The following is a 16057-nucleotide window of genomic DNA, read 5'->3' on the forward strand; positions in this document are numbered from 1 at the left end:
GGAAGTAGGTTTCTTTTTTAATGTCTAGCTATAATAGGAAACAGCCAACCTTTTTTGAAGTCTTGACTTTTAAAATATCTATTACCCTCAGGCTAATTGTGAATATTTTAAGTTCCGGAGTTTTTTTTTTTTGCTGTTGTTCATTTGGTCAGTTCTCTAAAAAGAGGAAAAGTTCAGATCATATGATTTTTGCTGCTTGTCAGTAGCTCTGATGAAAAATAAAATTAGACTTTTTAATTAAAATTAGGAGAACCAATAAAAGATGGATTTGATTAATCAAAATTACTGACCCACTTAAACAGGAGTAGTGATGTAGCATCTTCCTTTTTGTGTAAAAGCTAATTGGAGATAAATTTGTATTTGTAGAATATTTAGGTAATTGAACAACATCAGTTGAATATAACAACCTGAGATTTTTTTTTTTTTTTTAAGATTTTATTTATTTATTTGACAGAGATCACAAGTAAGCAGAGAGGCAGGGGACGTGGGGGGGGGGGCGTGGAATCATGCTCCCTGCTGAGCAGAGAGCCTATGTGGGGATAGATCCCAGGACCCTGAGATCATGACCTGAGTCGAAGGCAGAGGCTTAACCCATTGAGCCACCCAGGTGTACCCCTTGAGATTTCTTTATAACTTTTTATTGAGATATAAGTCACATAACATAAAATGTACCATTTTAAAGAGTACACTTCACTGATTTTTATTTCTGTCACTCCCAAAGAAACCCCATCCATACCCATAAGCTGTTGTCCCAGTTATCCCTTTCTCCTTCCCATGGCAACCACTAATCTACTTCCGTCTCTACAGATTTATTTATTTTGGACATTACATATAAATGAAATCATATAATATTTGGGGGATTTTTCATTTGAACTTTAAAAAATTAACCAGTTTTAACCCTTTTTTGAATAGGTTATATGTTCACAAGGGAAAAAATTTAGAACACGTTTTCCCATCCTCCCAGTTTTCCCTTGTTACAGCCAACAATGCTAGTTCCTTCTGTTTCCTTACAAATAGTCTATATATGTCAGTCAAATACATATATATATATTTTTTTTTCCTTTGGCTTTTTGTTTTTAACTTTTATTTATTTATTTTTTTAAAGATTTTATTTATTTATTTGACAGACAGAGATCACAAGTAGGCAGAGAGGCAGGCAGAGAGAGAGAGGGAGCAGGGTAGAAGCAGACTCCCCGCTGAGCAGAGAGCCCGATGCGGGACTCGATCCCAGGACCCTGGGATCATGACCTGAGCCAAAGGCAGCGGCTTAACCCACTGAGCCACCCAGGCGCCCTGTTTTTAACTTTAAAAAGAAGTGTAGCATAATCTACCGCTCTTTGGAACATTTTGCCCTTAACATATCTTGTAAAATAGGAGTCCCTAATATTTATACATTATCCATTTTACCTGCAGAGTATTCCATTCTTTAGATGTAGCATCATTTATTTAACCAGTCTTTCTTGATGGATTCTCCCAAACCCCCAAAGTCTTTTGCTGTTATACAGAGAAATACAGGGAAGGATCTTGTATGCATCACTTATGGATGTGTGTCTGTGCGTGCATGTGCATACTTAAGGTAAGGCCTTAGGGGGCGCCTGGGTAGCTCAGTGGGTTAAGCCTCTGCCTTTGGCTGAGGTTGTGATCCCGGGGTCCTGGGATCGAGCCCCACATCTGGCTCTCTGCTCAGCGGGGAGCCTGCTTCCCCCTCCCTCTCTGCCTACTTGTGATCTCTGTCTGTCAAATAAATAAATAAAATCTTAAAAAAAAAAAAAAAGTAAGGCCTTAGAAGAACTGATGTTTCATAGGATATATATATGCATTTGTACTTCTTATATTTTCATGTTGCCCTCTGTCATAGAGATTCTGTTGTTTATAGTCTCAGAATCTTGTTAGGTGCGAACATTGGTTGATTTGCAGCCTTTCCAACACCTCTACCAAATTTTGATTTTTGCTGGTGTGATAGGGTAAAAGACAGTGTCAGGATGGTTTTCATTTGCATTTCTCTTATTCTGACATTATGTGCATTTTTTTTTTATTTATTTTTTTTCCCTTTTTATTAATTTTTTCAGCGTAACAGTATTCATTCTTTTTGCACAACACCCAGTGCTCCATGCAAAACGTGCCCTCCCCATCACCCCATTATGTGCATTTTTATAGGTGTTTGGTTTTCCTATGTTTTATCTATTTTTTGATACAGTACAGGACTGCAGATTGTTTTATTTTTTAGGATTTTCCTAATTTTTCTCTACTGTAGAAGTACAGTATATAATATATATAGCATACAAAATATATTAATCAACTGTTTATATTATGGTAAGCCTTCCATCAGCAGTAGACTGTCAGTATTTAAGTTTTTGAGGAGTCAGAAGTTACAGGTAGATTTTCACCTGTGTGTAGTGAGGGGAGGTCAAGGTCCTAATAACCCCTGAGTTGCTCAGGAGTCGACTGTAATTAGATTAAAATGAGATCTTCCTATTTCTTCCTCTCCTCTCCTCTCCCTTTCTCTCCTCTCCTTTTGTTTTCTTTCTGAGAGATTGCAGGGGAAGGGGCAGAGGGAGGGGTAGAGGGAGAGAGAATCCCAAGCAGCCTGACGAAGGACTCAGTTTCATGACCCTGAGATCATGACCTGAGCTGAAATCAAGAGTTGACTGCGTAACTGAGTGAGTCACCCAGGTGCCCCTAAAATGAATTTTAAAAAGATATTAAATATTCTGGACTGAATATCCTTACAGTGGTGAGAGAAAGGTAGAAGCAAAGTCTTCAAAGAGTTGAATATATTTTGGGGATAACAGGATCATTCTTATATTTATAACAAAACAAACATTCTATTGATTGAAAGGGTTTTGTTTGTTTTTTGTTGCAGGCTGGGAAGGTCACTGTGACTATGTGGTGACTACAGTTACCTTACAGCTGAGTTTCCCACTGGAATCATGGAGGAGAAACAGCAGATTATATTGGCTAATCAAGATGGTGGAACAGTGGCAGGAGCAGCACCTACCTTTTTTGTCATCCTAAAACAGCCAGGAAATGGCAAAACTGATCAAGGAATTTTGGTTACTAATCGGGATGCTTGTGCTTTGGCTAGCAGTGTGTCATCACCAGGAAAATCTAAAGGGAAGATTTGTCTTCCAGCTGATTGTACTGTGGGAGGAATCACTGTCACTCTGGATAACAATAGTATGTGGAATGAATTTTATCATCGAAGCACAGAGATGATTCTTACTAAGCAGGGAAGACGCATGTTTCCATACTGTCGTTATTGGATAACAGGTTTAGATTCAAATATGAAGTATATCCTTGTCATGGATATATCTCCTGTGGATAACCATCGTTATAAGTGGAATGGTCGCTGGTGGGAACCAAGTGGGAAGGCTGAGCCCCATGTTTTGGGGAGGGTTTTTATTCATCCAGAATCTCCTTCCACAGGTCATTATTGGATGCATCAACCAGTATCTTTCTATAAACTCAAACTTACCAACAATACATTGGACCAAGAAGGGCATATCATCTTGCACTCTATGCATCGGTACCTGCCGAGGCTTCATTTGGTGCCTGCAGAAAAGGCTACTGAAGTGATACAGTTAAATGGCCCTGGTGTCCACACTTTTACCTTTCCACAGACGGAATTCTTTGCAGTAACAGCTTATCAGAACATTCAGATTACCCAGCTGAAAATAGATTACAATCCATTTGCTAAAGGCTTCCGGGATGATGGGCTGAATAGTAAACCCCAGAGAGATGGAAAGCAAAAGAACAGCTCTGACCAGGAAGGGAATAGTGTTCCCAGTTCTCCTGGCCAGCGGGTCCGTCTTACAGAAGGTGAGGGGTCAGAGATACAGCTAACTGATTCAGATTCTTTATCGAGGGGTCATGAAACATCAGGCAAGTGTTTGGAGAAGCCTTCTCTTAGTGTAAAACAGGACTTTCTTGGTTTCATGGATATTGATCCAGCCCTTGGTGAAGTTCCTCAATTGAAACAAGAGGTTTCTGAAAGGTAGGTAATAGCCTTTCTGTTCTTAGAGATAAAAAGAAAAATTTAGATTTAATACATTGGTTGTGTGGACTACTGACTTAAGCACGTATCAAATATACCAATTATAGGCAAATTAGATGGTTTTTCAGATTGAGGACCTTTTGCTCATTTAGATATAGAGTTTTTAGATTTAGGATTTGGTTGATTGTGCATGACTGTTCCTTGGTAATATATATAGAGAGAACTCTTCATTAATTGGGGGAGGGAAAGGAAAATACTTTCAGGTCATAACTGAAACAATTGAGGCACAGAAGGGATTCAAAGTAAACTTACTTTTATCTATTTCAGAATTTAACACTCTGCGGACAGCTAATATCCACAAGTTGACTACAAAATAAGCTGAAAATCCTTATATGTTAAAATAGCATCATGTGCTGTTGTTTTTTTTTTATTTGAACTTGCATTACTTACTATTTTTTAATTGAAGACTTAATTTTTTTAGAGCAGTTTTAGGTTTACAGCAAAATTGAGAGGAAGGTGTAGAGATTTCCCACATACCCTCTGCTGACACACATGCATCCCCCACTATCAACACCCCCTACAAAAGTAATATATTTGTTGCAGTTTATAAACCACTGACATATCATAATCATCCAAAGTCCATAGATTACATTAGGGTTCATTTTTAGTGCTTTATAGTCTATAAATTTGGGCAAGTAGTGATCTGTATGTACCATTATAATATCACATAGTATTTTCATGGCCTAAAAATCCTCTGCTCTGAGGAAGGATTGCTTCCTTCCCAACCTCTGGCAACTTCTGATCTTTTTATTGTCTCTCAAGCTTATCCTCTGCTCTGAGGAAGGATTGCTTCCTTCCCAACCTCTGGCAACTTCTGATCTTTTTATTGTCTCTCAAGCTTTGCCTTGTCCAGATGTCATATAGTTGGAATCATACTGTATGTAACCTTTTCACATTGATTTCTTTCACTTACTAAGTGAGTAAGTATGTATTCAAGTTTCCTTCCTGTCTTCTTATGATTTGGTAGCACATTTCTTTTTAGTGCTAAGTAGTACTCCATTGTCTGAATGTACCAGTTTGTTTATCCATTCACCTACTAAAGGGCATCTTGGTTGCTTCCAAGTTTTGGCAATTATGAATAAAGCTCCCATAAACATTCATGTCAGTTTTTCAGATTGAGTCGGTACTAAGGAGCGTGATTGCTAAATCGTATGGTAGGAGTATGTTAGATTGGTAAAAAATTTCCAAATTGTCTTTTAAAGTGGCTGTGCTGTTTTGCAGTCCAAGCAGTAGTGAATGAGACTTGCTGTTCTGCCTCCTTCTCAGCATTTGATGTTGTCAGTTTTCTGGATTTTGGCAATTCTGATAGGTATATAGTATTATCTCGTTACTTTAATTTGTAATTCCCTGGTGGCAGGCAGTGTGAAGCCTCTTTTCATACACTTAATTGCTGTCTGTATATTTTCTTTGGTGAGGTGTCTGTTAAGGTCTGTAGTCCCCCCCCCTTTTTTTTCTTTTTTTGGTTAAGATTTTATTTACTTAGCACATAAGTTGGGGGGGGGACAGAAGGAGAGGGAGAGAGAGACTCTCAAGCAGGCTCTGCTTGATCATGAGGTGAGCTGAAATCAAGAGTTGGCTGCTTAACTGACTGAGTCACTCAGGTACCCCTGTGGTCCTTTTTAAAATTATACTTTTTCTTAAGTCTTAAGAGGTTTTTTTTTTTTTTTTTTTTTTTTTTTTAATATTTTGGAACAGCAGTCCTCTATCAGATATGGCTCTTGCAGGTATTTTCTCCCAGTCTGTGGCTTCTCTTCTCGTTCTCTTGATACTGTCTTTCACAGAGCAGTTTATTTTTATGAAGTTCAGCCTGTGAGTTATTTCTTTCATGGATCTTGCCTCTGGTGCTGTGTTTAAAAAGTCCATACTTATGACATGTAGGCTTCCTCCTGTGCTCTCTTCTAGGACTCTTATGGTTTAGTGTTTCACATTTCAGTTTATTACCCATTTTGATCCATTTGTTTTTTGTGAAGGGTGGAAGGGGTGTGTCTACATTTAGTTTTTTGCATGTGGATGTCCTGCCATTCCAGTACCAGTTATTGAGAAGATGATCTTTGCTCTGTTGTATTGTCTTTTGCTCCTTTATCAAAGATCAGGAGACTGTATTTATGGGGGGCTATTTCTGGCCCCTCTAGTCTGTTCCACTGACCTATTTGTTTATTCTTTCACCAATACCACACCGTGCTGGTTACTTTATAGTAAGCTTGGAGTGGGGAAGTATCAGCCCTCCAACTTTGTACTCCTCCCTCTTTTTTTTTTTTTTTTTAAGATTTTTATTTATTTATTTGACAGTGAACTATATATAGAGAGAGCACAAGTAGGCAGAGAGGCAGACAGAGAGAGAGGGAGAAGACTTGCTGCTGAGCAGAGAACCCCATGTGGGACTGGATCCTAGGACACTGTATTATGACCTGAGCCAAAGAAGATGCTTAACTGACTGAGCCACCCAGGTGCCCTTCCTTCCTCCTTTAATATTGTGTTGGGTGTTGGCTGTTCTGGGTCTTTTCCTTCTTCATATGACATTAGAATCAGAATCAGTTTATCGGTATCCACAAATAACTTGCTGGGATTTTAGTTGTGGTTGCATTGAACCTTTAGATCAACTTGGGAAGAACTGCCAGCTTGACTATATTGTGCATCTGTGAACGTGGAATCTCTTTCCATTTAGTTTTTTATTTATTTTTTTGGTTTTACTCAAATTCAAGTTAGTTAATATGGTGTATTATTTTCAGAGTATAATCTAGTGACTCATCGTTGCATGTAACACCCATTGCTCATTATATCAAGTGTCTTCCTTAATACCCATCACCCAGTTACCCTATCCCCCACTCACATCTCATCCAGCAACCCTCAGTGTGTTTCCTATACTTAAGAGTTTCTTATGATTTGCCTCCCTCTGTTTTTATCTCATTTTATCTTTCCTTCTCTTCCCCTGTATTCATCAGATTTGTTTCTTAAATTTCACCTGTGAGTGAAATCATACGGTATTTGTCTTTCTCTGACTGATTTATTTCACTTAGCTTAATTCTTAGTTCCATATATGTCATTGTAAATGGCAAGTTTTCATTTTTTATGGCTGAGTAATACTCCTGTGTGTGTGTGTGTGTGTGTGTGTGTGTGTGTGTATCAATCACATCTTTATCTGTTTAGCTCTTTAATTTCTTTTATCTGAGTGTTATCACTTGCCTCATGTAGATCTTGTGTGGAGGGCTGTTTTTTTATTTCTTTTGAGCTCTGTTCGCAGTGTGGTTCCTGAACACATGGCCCCAAGATCAAGAGTTGTATGCTCTACTGACTAAGCCAGCCAGGTGCCCAATCTTGTACATATTTTGTTAGATTTATACTTAGGCATTTCATTTTTTGGGTGATAATGTACACAGTATTGTGTGTTTTTTTTAAAAAGATTTTATTTATTTGACAGTGAGAGATCACAAGTAGGCAGAGCAGCAGGCATGGAGAGAGGGTAGGGGGAACAGCTCCCCGCTGAGCAGAGAAGCCTGATGCGGGGCTCGATATTAGGACCCTGAGATTATAAACTGAGTCCAAACCAAGAGTCGTCTGCTTGATCAACTGAGCCACCCAGGCACCCCTATATATTTGATTAATTTATATACTCTTCTTTTTCTTCTTCTTCTTTTTTTTTTTTTAAGCCTGGCTCGAGGCTTACTGATTTTTTTTTTTAAGTTACTATTTTTAAGTAATCTGTGCACCCAGTGTGAGACTCAAACCCCTAACCCCAAGATCAGAAGTCACATGTTTTACCTACTGAGTCAGCCAGCTGCCCCTAGAGGCTTATTGATTTTATTGATCTTTTCAGAGTAGGAGCTTTTGGCTATTTCTGTTTGTTCAGGTCAGTTAGGCTCTGGTTAACTATTTTCTCTAGAGGTGAGTCCTCATTGTTACTTCCCCCTGCGTTCCCAGTACTCCCGCCTATGAGGGGATATCTACTGTGAGAACCTGGTCTAGCTTCTGGGGATAAAGCTCATAAAAAGTGTGGGAGTTCTTCTTTGTACTGGAGTTTTTAACTTACAGACTTACTCACACTGAGCCTCTAGCAATTTGTCGGTTCTAATTCAGGTTTTTCTACCCTGGCTGGCACTGGTTTCTGAGTTGGTTTTTACTTACTAGTCTCTGCTGCACTAAAGCCATGACCCCCTGTATTCACCTGTCTGTCTCAGTAGTTTGCACTGTGTCTTCACCTCTCCACCTCTTACAGATCCAAAAAGAGTTGATTTTTCAGTCTGCTTAGCCTTTTACTTGTTTAGGATACAGTGGCAACTTCCAGACTTACATGTGGAACTAGAAATCAGAAACTTGCCTTATTTGGGATGTTAGAAAACAAGTATAACAGAACTAAATCCCAGCCCAGTACTTTTCCTTTTCTTTCTCACTTAATTCATACCCCCATTAACAATTATTGTTCTTTGAGTTTGAAATCCCCATGCTTATGAGTTCCCCTTGACTTGTTTATGGACAAAATAGTGCTTCGCTTTTTCTAAATGTGGTTTTTAGAGTGAGTGCTCTTTTCAATTTTTGCTTATCACTATAGTGTTTTTTTTATAGTTGTAACTAGTGAATGCCATCTATAATAACTGGTTTTCCAACCACAGTCTAATCATCTAATTACCCAACACAATTAAGAAGAATTTTTGAACAGTTCACTATCTGTATTTTTATGGTCATTATAATGAAGAATTTATTTTTATTATGTTTTTTTTTTTAAATTTATTTTAGATTGTGAGAGTGTGTGTGTGCTTGTGAGCCTGAGTGAGGGAATGGACAGAGGGAAAAGGAGATTATCCTTAAGCAGACTACCTGCTGAGTGTGGGGGTGTCCCTATATGGAGATCTTGATCCCAGGACCCTGAGATCATGACCTGAGCGGAAATCAAGAGTGTCATGGCGGATGTTTAGGTGACTGAGCCACACGGGCGCCCCCAAGAATTTATTTTTAAAATTACTTTGGAGGCCCAGGTAAGAAGGAGTTTGTTAGCTGAAAGGGTCAGGTGTATTTGTTATAGACAGTAGTTTTTTGGTGTATGTGGTCAAGCTTCTTCTCTTAATGGATCAAGAAAATGGTTCTGATTTAGGAATTCATAATCTGTCGCTGAAAGGAAAAAATAAATAACAACTTGAAGTGCATGCTCCAGGAAACAGCATTATTTTCAGTTGTGAAAATAGTGTTTAGCTGTATGCAAACTTTGTCTCCAAATGCTTATTTGGGAGCTCATTATTTTTAGGCATGTTTTGGCTAATCTGGCCTGCAACCTGTTTTGTATGGGCATAAGAATATGTAAGAAGGGACTATATGAGGCCTGCAAAGCCTTAAGTATTTACTATGTTCCTCTCTACAAAAAAAGCTTGCCAGTCTCCTGTTTGTTGATTTTAAAGTTTTTTTTTTTTAAATCATACATATATATTTTTATTCTTTGTCTCTTCTGTGCGTAATCCACTGAAATAGATTACATCCTATCATTCCATTTTAATTGTTTCAGTTAATATCCTCAGTGGGTTCTTTGTGAGTTTAGTGACCACTGTCTAGGCTTTGTTACATATGCTGTTTTTTGACCATCTCCTTCTAATTTAAACTCTTTTTATTTCTTGGTCTTTATTATACCATTTACCTGGTTCTCCTAACTCCTGATACTTCCTTTTATTTCCTAGCTGTCTTCATTGGTTCATTCTAATGTATTCAGCCATTTATTCAATAATGGTATTTCCTGGTATTCTGTTCTTACGGTCTTATTCTTGATTTTGTCTTTGTTTTCATGTAATATTGATTATTTACTTTTATTTATTTATTTATTAAGATTTTATTTATTTATTTGACAGAGGGAACACAGGCAGGGGCAGTGGAAGAGGGAGAAGCAGGCTTCCCACTGTGCTGGGAGCCCGAAGTGGGGCTCGATCCTAGCACCCTGGGATCATGACGTGAGCTGAAGGCAGGTGCTTAAGGACCAAGCCACCCAGGTGCCCAGTATTGATTATTTTGAAAGCCAATAGTATGTCTAGCTTAGATTTGATTTCTTAGCTCCACACCTTTAAATTATCCTGACTCCTGGAATTTTTTTTTTTTTAGATTTTATTTATTTATTTGACAGAGAGAGATCACAAGTAGATAGAGAGGCAGGCAGAGAGAGAGAGAGGGAAGTAGGTTCCCTGCTGAGCAGAGAGCCCAATGCGGGACTCGATCCCGGGACCCCAAGATCATGACCTGAGCCGAAGGCAGCAGCTTAACCCACTGAGCCACCCAGGCGCCCCCTGACTCCTGGAATTTAACCTGTGGTGTACATTGTAATTGCCAACTCCAACTAATTTTTTCATCTTTTTTTTTTTTTTTTTAAAGATTTTACTTATTTATTTGACAGAGAAAGATCACAAGTAGGCAGAGTCAGGCAGATAGAGAGGGGGGGAAGCAGGCTCCCTGCTGAGCAGAGAGCACTATGTGGGGCTCGATTCCAGGACTCTGGGATCATGACCTGAGCCGAAGGCAGAGGCTTAATCCACTGAGCCACTCAGGTGCCCCCAGTTTTTTCATCTTGAAACTTTTCTGGGTAGCACAGTCTGTTTTTTTTTTTTCTTTTTTTTCTTTTTTCCATTTTATTTATTTTTTCAGCGTAACAGTATTCATTCTTTTTGCACAACACCCAGTGCTCCATGCAAAACGTGCCCTCCCCATTACCCACCACCTGTTCCCCCAACCTCCCACCCCTGACCCTTCAAAACCCTCAGGTTGTTTTTCAGAGTCCAGCACAGTCTGTTAAGTGTCTGCCTTCGGCTCAGGTCATGATCCCAGAGTCCTGGGATTGAGTCCCGAGTTGGACTCCTTTCTCAGCGAGGAGCCTGCTTCTCCCTTGGCCTGATGCTCTCCCTGCTTGTGCACGCTCTCTCCCTCCTTCTGTCTCCCTGACAAATAAACTCTAACCAAAGAAAAATCTACTTTCTTTTATGTTAGCTATTAGTCTTTCACATTGGAAATCTGTACATTATTTTTGCCTGCCTCCACAAATCCAACATTGTTCTGTTGATGGATATTTAGATTGTTTCTAGTTTTAACTGTTAGTAATAAAGCTATTATGAATATTCTTGAAAATGACTTCGGGTTGACATATGCATTAATCTTTGTTATATATCTGGAAATAGAATTGCTGTATTTTAGTTTTAGTAGATATGGAATGCCATAATTTTTCAAAATGATTTTATCAGTTTACACTTCTACCAACAATCCTGTTACTTCCACATCTTTGTCAACACAGTCTTTTTTTTTTTTTAATCTGCTTTGGTTTCACAAATTTTTGAGGCAGCTAATTTCACTACTGGATCACTGCTTATTTTGTGGAAGTTGAAATTTGTATCTTTTTATCTTTGTGCTCCCTCTTTTATAAGTTTGCTTCACTTTCTTTTTTTAAGGTAATTGTAGTTTTAGAGGGCAGAATTAATCCAATACCCTCTTTGATGTGGCTGACGTTTAAACATTGGACAAAAAATTCTTTATATCCTGCCAAGAGTTGTGTTCTCCTTTATTTAGGCATGAACTAAACATGACTGACCATCTTCTATTTTCAGTACTTTTCTAAGCCCCAACCAAAATAACTCTTGCCTTAATGATACTACTACCTTCTACATAATTTAAACCTAAACATTCACAGATCCTTCAACTTTTCCATGTGTGGCATAGTTTTAATTTTGTTTTACATTTGATTGGCTAATTGAACACTTTGTATTCTTGCGTATACCTGAAATCACTTGTGTATACCTGGAATCACCGTGTATGCCTTGTGTATACCTGGAATCAGTGGTACATGTATTTTTTCCCCCAAGAAACGGGAAAAGGTAGGACCCTGGGGTCATGGCCTGAGCCGAAGGTGTTTATTACCTTTATCCCCCATGTCAGAATGCAAGAAGTGAGAATGACATTATTATAGAGAAGAACCACTCTGACCTAATAGGAAAGAAAAGATTAAGTCACAAATACCAAATTAGAAATGTATGAAGTGGTTTTACAGAATAGCGCTCTGTAGTCTAGAATGCTTTTTTAATTTCAACAGTGAACATCCTATGTTAGGCATTTTCAGAGGGCAGTGTTGATATCCATAAAATGAATTTAATCAGGCCTCTTGATGGACCTTGACATTGTTTCAGTTGTTTGGCCATGACAAATAATGTAGCAGTGAAATTTCTCATGCACATATTCTTGGACACTTTTCCAAAAGTGTTCAGTTCATAAGAATGGAACTGCCTGGATCAAAGGGTATACAGGTTTTAAAATTTGATTAATTGCCTAATTCCATAACAAAAGTTTAAAACCACTTACATCTCCAGCCTTAGTGTATGAGCCTACTGATTTCTGTACTGTCTCTTTTGCTAACATGGTGGTCCAAAACACCCATTCCCACTGCATACCATCTTGACTGGTTTCCCAGTTGCTTTTTCCCCCCTGCAGTCTATGCTCTACTTAGACTGAATGTTCTTTGAAAAATGTGAATTAGATTATGTCATTCTCCTAAAACCCCTTAGTGACTTCTTATTATACTTTAAAGGCTCCTTGTCTTATCTCTTTGGACTTAATCTTGTACCATACTTTCCTGAGTGTGCTACACTTCAGCTACCTCAGTTCACCCCTTTTCCTTTAATACTTACTTCCTTTGCCTTTTTTTTTTAGATTGTATTTATTTATTTGATTCCAAAAGCAGGGGGAGCAGGAGAGAGAGAAGCAGGCTCCCTGTTGAGTAAGGAGCCCAATGTGGGGCTCGAACCTGGGACTCTGGGATCATGATCTGAGTTGAAGGTGGACACTTAATCCACTGAGCCATTCAGGCACCCATTCCCTTTGCTTTTAATGCCTTAGGTGTTTCTGCATATTATTATACCTTTGGTACCCCCTCATCTTTCAGGTCTAGTTTCATACTTATTTTTTTAAATCCATTATCTTATTTTTAGTGAATTCCTCTGTTTTGGTCTTTCAGGTTTTTTTTTTTTAAGATTTTATTTCTTTATTTGACAGAGAGACAGCGATCACAAGTAGGCAGAGAGGCAGGCAGAGAGAGAGGGAGAAGCAGGCTCCCTGCCACACACACAGCCTGATGCGGGGCTCCATCCCAGGACCCTGAGATCATGACCGGAGCCGAAAGCAGAGCCTTTAAGCCACAGAGCCACTCAGGCGCCCCCGTCTTTCAGGGTTTTTATGGCGTTCATCAGCTATCATCTTACTGGGTTGGCTAATATATACTCTGCTTTTCTTACTAGCTTATAAGCTTTGTGAGAGTAAGGATCTTGTTTTACCTAGTACTGATTGCTCAGCCCTTGAGTGATATTCTGTAGGTAGTTAATATTTGAATTTGTATAGTTTAACCAAAACCTGAATAATGTCAATGAAATGAAACCTCTGGAATATTAGAAATACCATTTATGAACACTCATTTGATATTTGATTACTTTGAGTAAATCTTTAACTTGTCATTTAATTTGTTATGTTCCTATCTAAGGTTATGATATATTTCAGTGTAGTTTTTTTTTTTTATAAAGATTTTATTTATTTATTTGACAGAGATCACAAGTAGGCAGAGAGGCAGGCAGAGGGGGAGGGGGAAGCAGGCTCCCTGCGGAGCAGAGAGCCCGATGCGGGGCTCGATCCCAGGACCCCGAGTGTAGTTTTAGGGGAGAGTATTTTTACCCTTTGGAAGTTAGAGTTTCTTATTAGTGAGAGATGGTGCTTTTATATTATCCTCTTTCCAGGATCTTTAGTTTCTTTCTACTTCCTACCATTTCTTTTTTTTTCTTTGCTTTCCTCCTCCTCCCTTTTTTTTTTTTAAGACACGACAAAGTCTTCTTTTTTTTTTTTTTTTTTTTTTAAGATTTTATTTATTTATTTGACAGAGATCACAAGTAGGCAGAGAGGCAGGCAGAGAGAGTGAGAGGGAAGCAGGCTCCCTGCCGAGCAGAGAGCCCAACGCGGGACTCGATCCCAGGATCCTGAGATCATGACCTGAGCCGAAGGCAGCGGCTTAAACCACTGAGCCACCCAGGCGCCCCACGACAAAGTCTTTTCTTAGTTGTCTTTTTCCATTATTATTTACTCCCCCTTCCCTTCTTTTATTTATGGTCAGTATTGTTGAATGAGTAATCTCTACCCATTGCTTGAGTTATCTCACTTACTTCTTTCTTAATATCCCCTGCAGTCTGCCTTTCTTGGTCATATTACTGTACTTGTCCTCTTGAAGGTCATGTGTAAAGCACTTGACAGGTTGATCAGCCTGTTTATGTCCTTATTACCAGTATTCTGACATTACTTGGCAAATAAAATCCTTCATTTCTCTTTAGATAATACTATCCTTATCCTTCTTTGCTCTTTAGAACATTATTTTTTCAGTCCTCAAGTTGGGTATTTTATTTATTTATTTTTTTTAAAAAAAGATTTTGTTTATTTGACAGAGATCACAAGTAGGCAGAGAGGCAGGTGGGGGGCGGGAAGCAGGCTCCCTGCTGAGCAGAGAGCCTGATGCGGGGCTCGATCCCAGTACCTTGAGACCACGACCTGAGCTGAAGGCAGAGGTTTAACCCACTGAGCCATCCAGGCACCCCAAGTTGGGTATTTTAAAAAATTATTCTTATTCTGTTTACAAATTATTCTTCTTATTCTGTTTACATCATTACTTTTAGTGCATCTTGTGATTCTAACTATCTTACGTGGTAACTTCCAAAGGACACCATTTTTAGATTTGTTTTTTTAAGATTTTATTTGAGAGAGAAAGAGAGAGAGCGCAAGAGCTAGAGAGAACACAAGCTGGGGCGGGGGTCGGAGGGAGAAGCACACTCCCTGCAGAGCAGGGAGCCGGATGCGGGTCTCGATTGCAGAACCCTGGGATCATGACCTAAGCTGAAGGCAGATGCTTAACTGACAGCCATCCAGGTGCCCCCCATTTTTAGATCTTTTCCAGCTCAATTTATTTATTTATATCAGACCATCATAGTTTCTTTTGAGGCTAAAAATGTGGGAATCATGCTTGATGCTACTGTTACTCTCTATTGTTCTGCTCTGCCACATCTTACTGGTTCTTCTGTGGTATTTAAGAATTGTGCCCTTACTCTTAAAACCCCTCTTGTTCAGATTCCTATGAATTTATATTTTTTCCCCTCTCTTTAGTTTCTCCTGCATTGTGCAACCAAATTTATCTTTTTAACACTTTAAGATTTTATTTATTTTTGTGAGAGAGAGAGAGAGCGCACACATGAGCAGATGAAGGGGCAGAGTGAGAAGCAGACTCCTCACTGAGCAGGGAGCCGGATGCAGGACTTGATCCCAGGACCCTGGGATCATGACCTGAGCCAAAGGCAGAGGCTTTAACCCACTGAGCCACCCAGGCGCCCTGGAAGCTTTTAATTTTGATGAAATGTTATTTCTCTATTTTTTTTTTTTTTCCTGTTTGTTCTCTTGGCATCCTGTTTAAGGAACTGGTACCAAATCAAGGTAACAGATTTTTTCCATGTATTTTCTACTAAGGGTTATTGAGTATTAGCTTTTAAATTGAGGCCTTTGTATTTTTTTAAAGTATTTATTAAGTAATCTCTACACCCAGCCTGGGGCTTGAACTCAGGACCCTGAGATTAAAACTTGCATGCTCCTCCAACTGAGCCAGCCAGGTGCCCTCATTTTGAGTATTTTTATGAGTGTTATAAGGGCTTTTCTGCCTGTGTATACTCAATTTTCCCAGTACTCTTTGTTAAAAAGGCTTTCGTATTAAATGGTCTTGGCACCCTGGTCGAAGATCAGTTGACCATGTTGTCAGGGTTCATTTCCATGCTCTCTGTTCTGTTTTGGTCTGTATGTATATGTCCTTAATCTGGTACCATGTGTTTTGATTACTGTAACTTTTGTAGTAGGTTTTGAATTTGAGAAGCGAGAGTCTCCCAGCTTTGTTCTTGTTTTTTAAGATTGTTTTCGCTGAGATTCCTTGAAATGCCATATGAATCTTAGTATCACTTTTCCTGCAAAAAGGACCATTGTGTT

At 38.9% G+C, this 16057-nt stretch overlaps 1 protein-coding gene across 12 annotated transcripts in view; it reads left to right on the top strand.

Annotated features, from left to right (window-relative positions):
- MGA (MAX dimerization protein MGA) overlaps positions 1-16057 on the top strand; it is a 174784-nt gene that overhangs the window by 77081 nt on the left and 81646 nt on the right. For all 12 annotated transcript variants that reach the window (XM_046007127.1, XM_046007126.1, XM_046007124.1 and 9 more), the window contains exon 2: positions 2864-3994. In XM_046007127.1, coding sequence (XP_045863083.1) covers positions 2931-3994 — 1064 coding nt within the window. In that variant the 5' untranslated portion in view covers positions 2864-2930. The remainder of the gene's footprint in view (positions 1-2863; positions 3995-16057) is intronic.

Source organism: Meles meles, chromosome 6, assembly GCF_922984935.1.
Source record: "Meles meles chromosome 6, mMelMel3.1 paternal haplotype, whole genome shotgun sequence".
In the NCBI taxonomy this organism is placed as follows: domain Eukaryota; kingdom Metazoa; phylum Chordata; class Mammalia; order Carnivora; family Mustelidae; genus Meles; species Meles meles.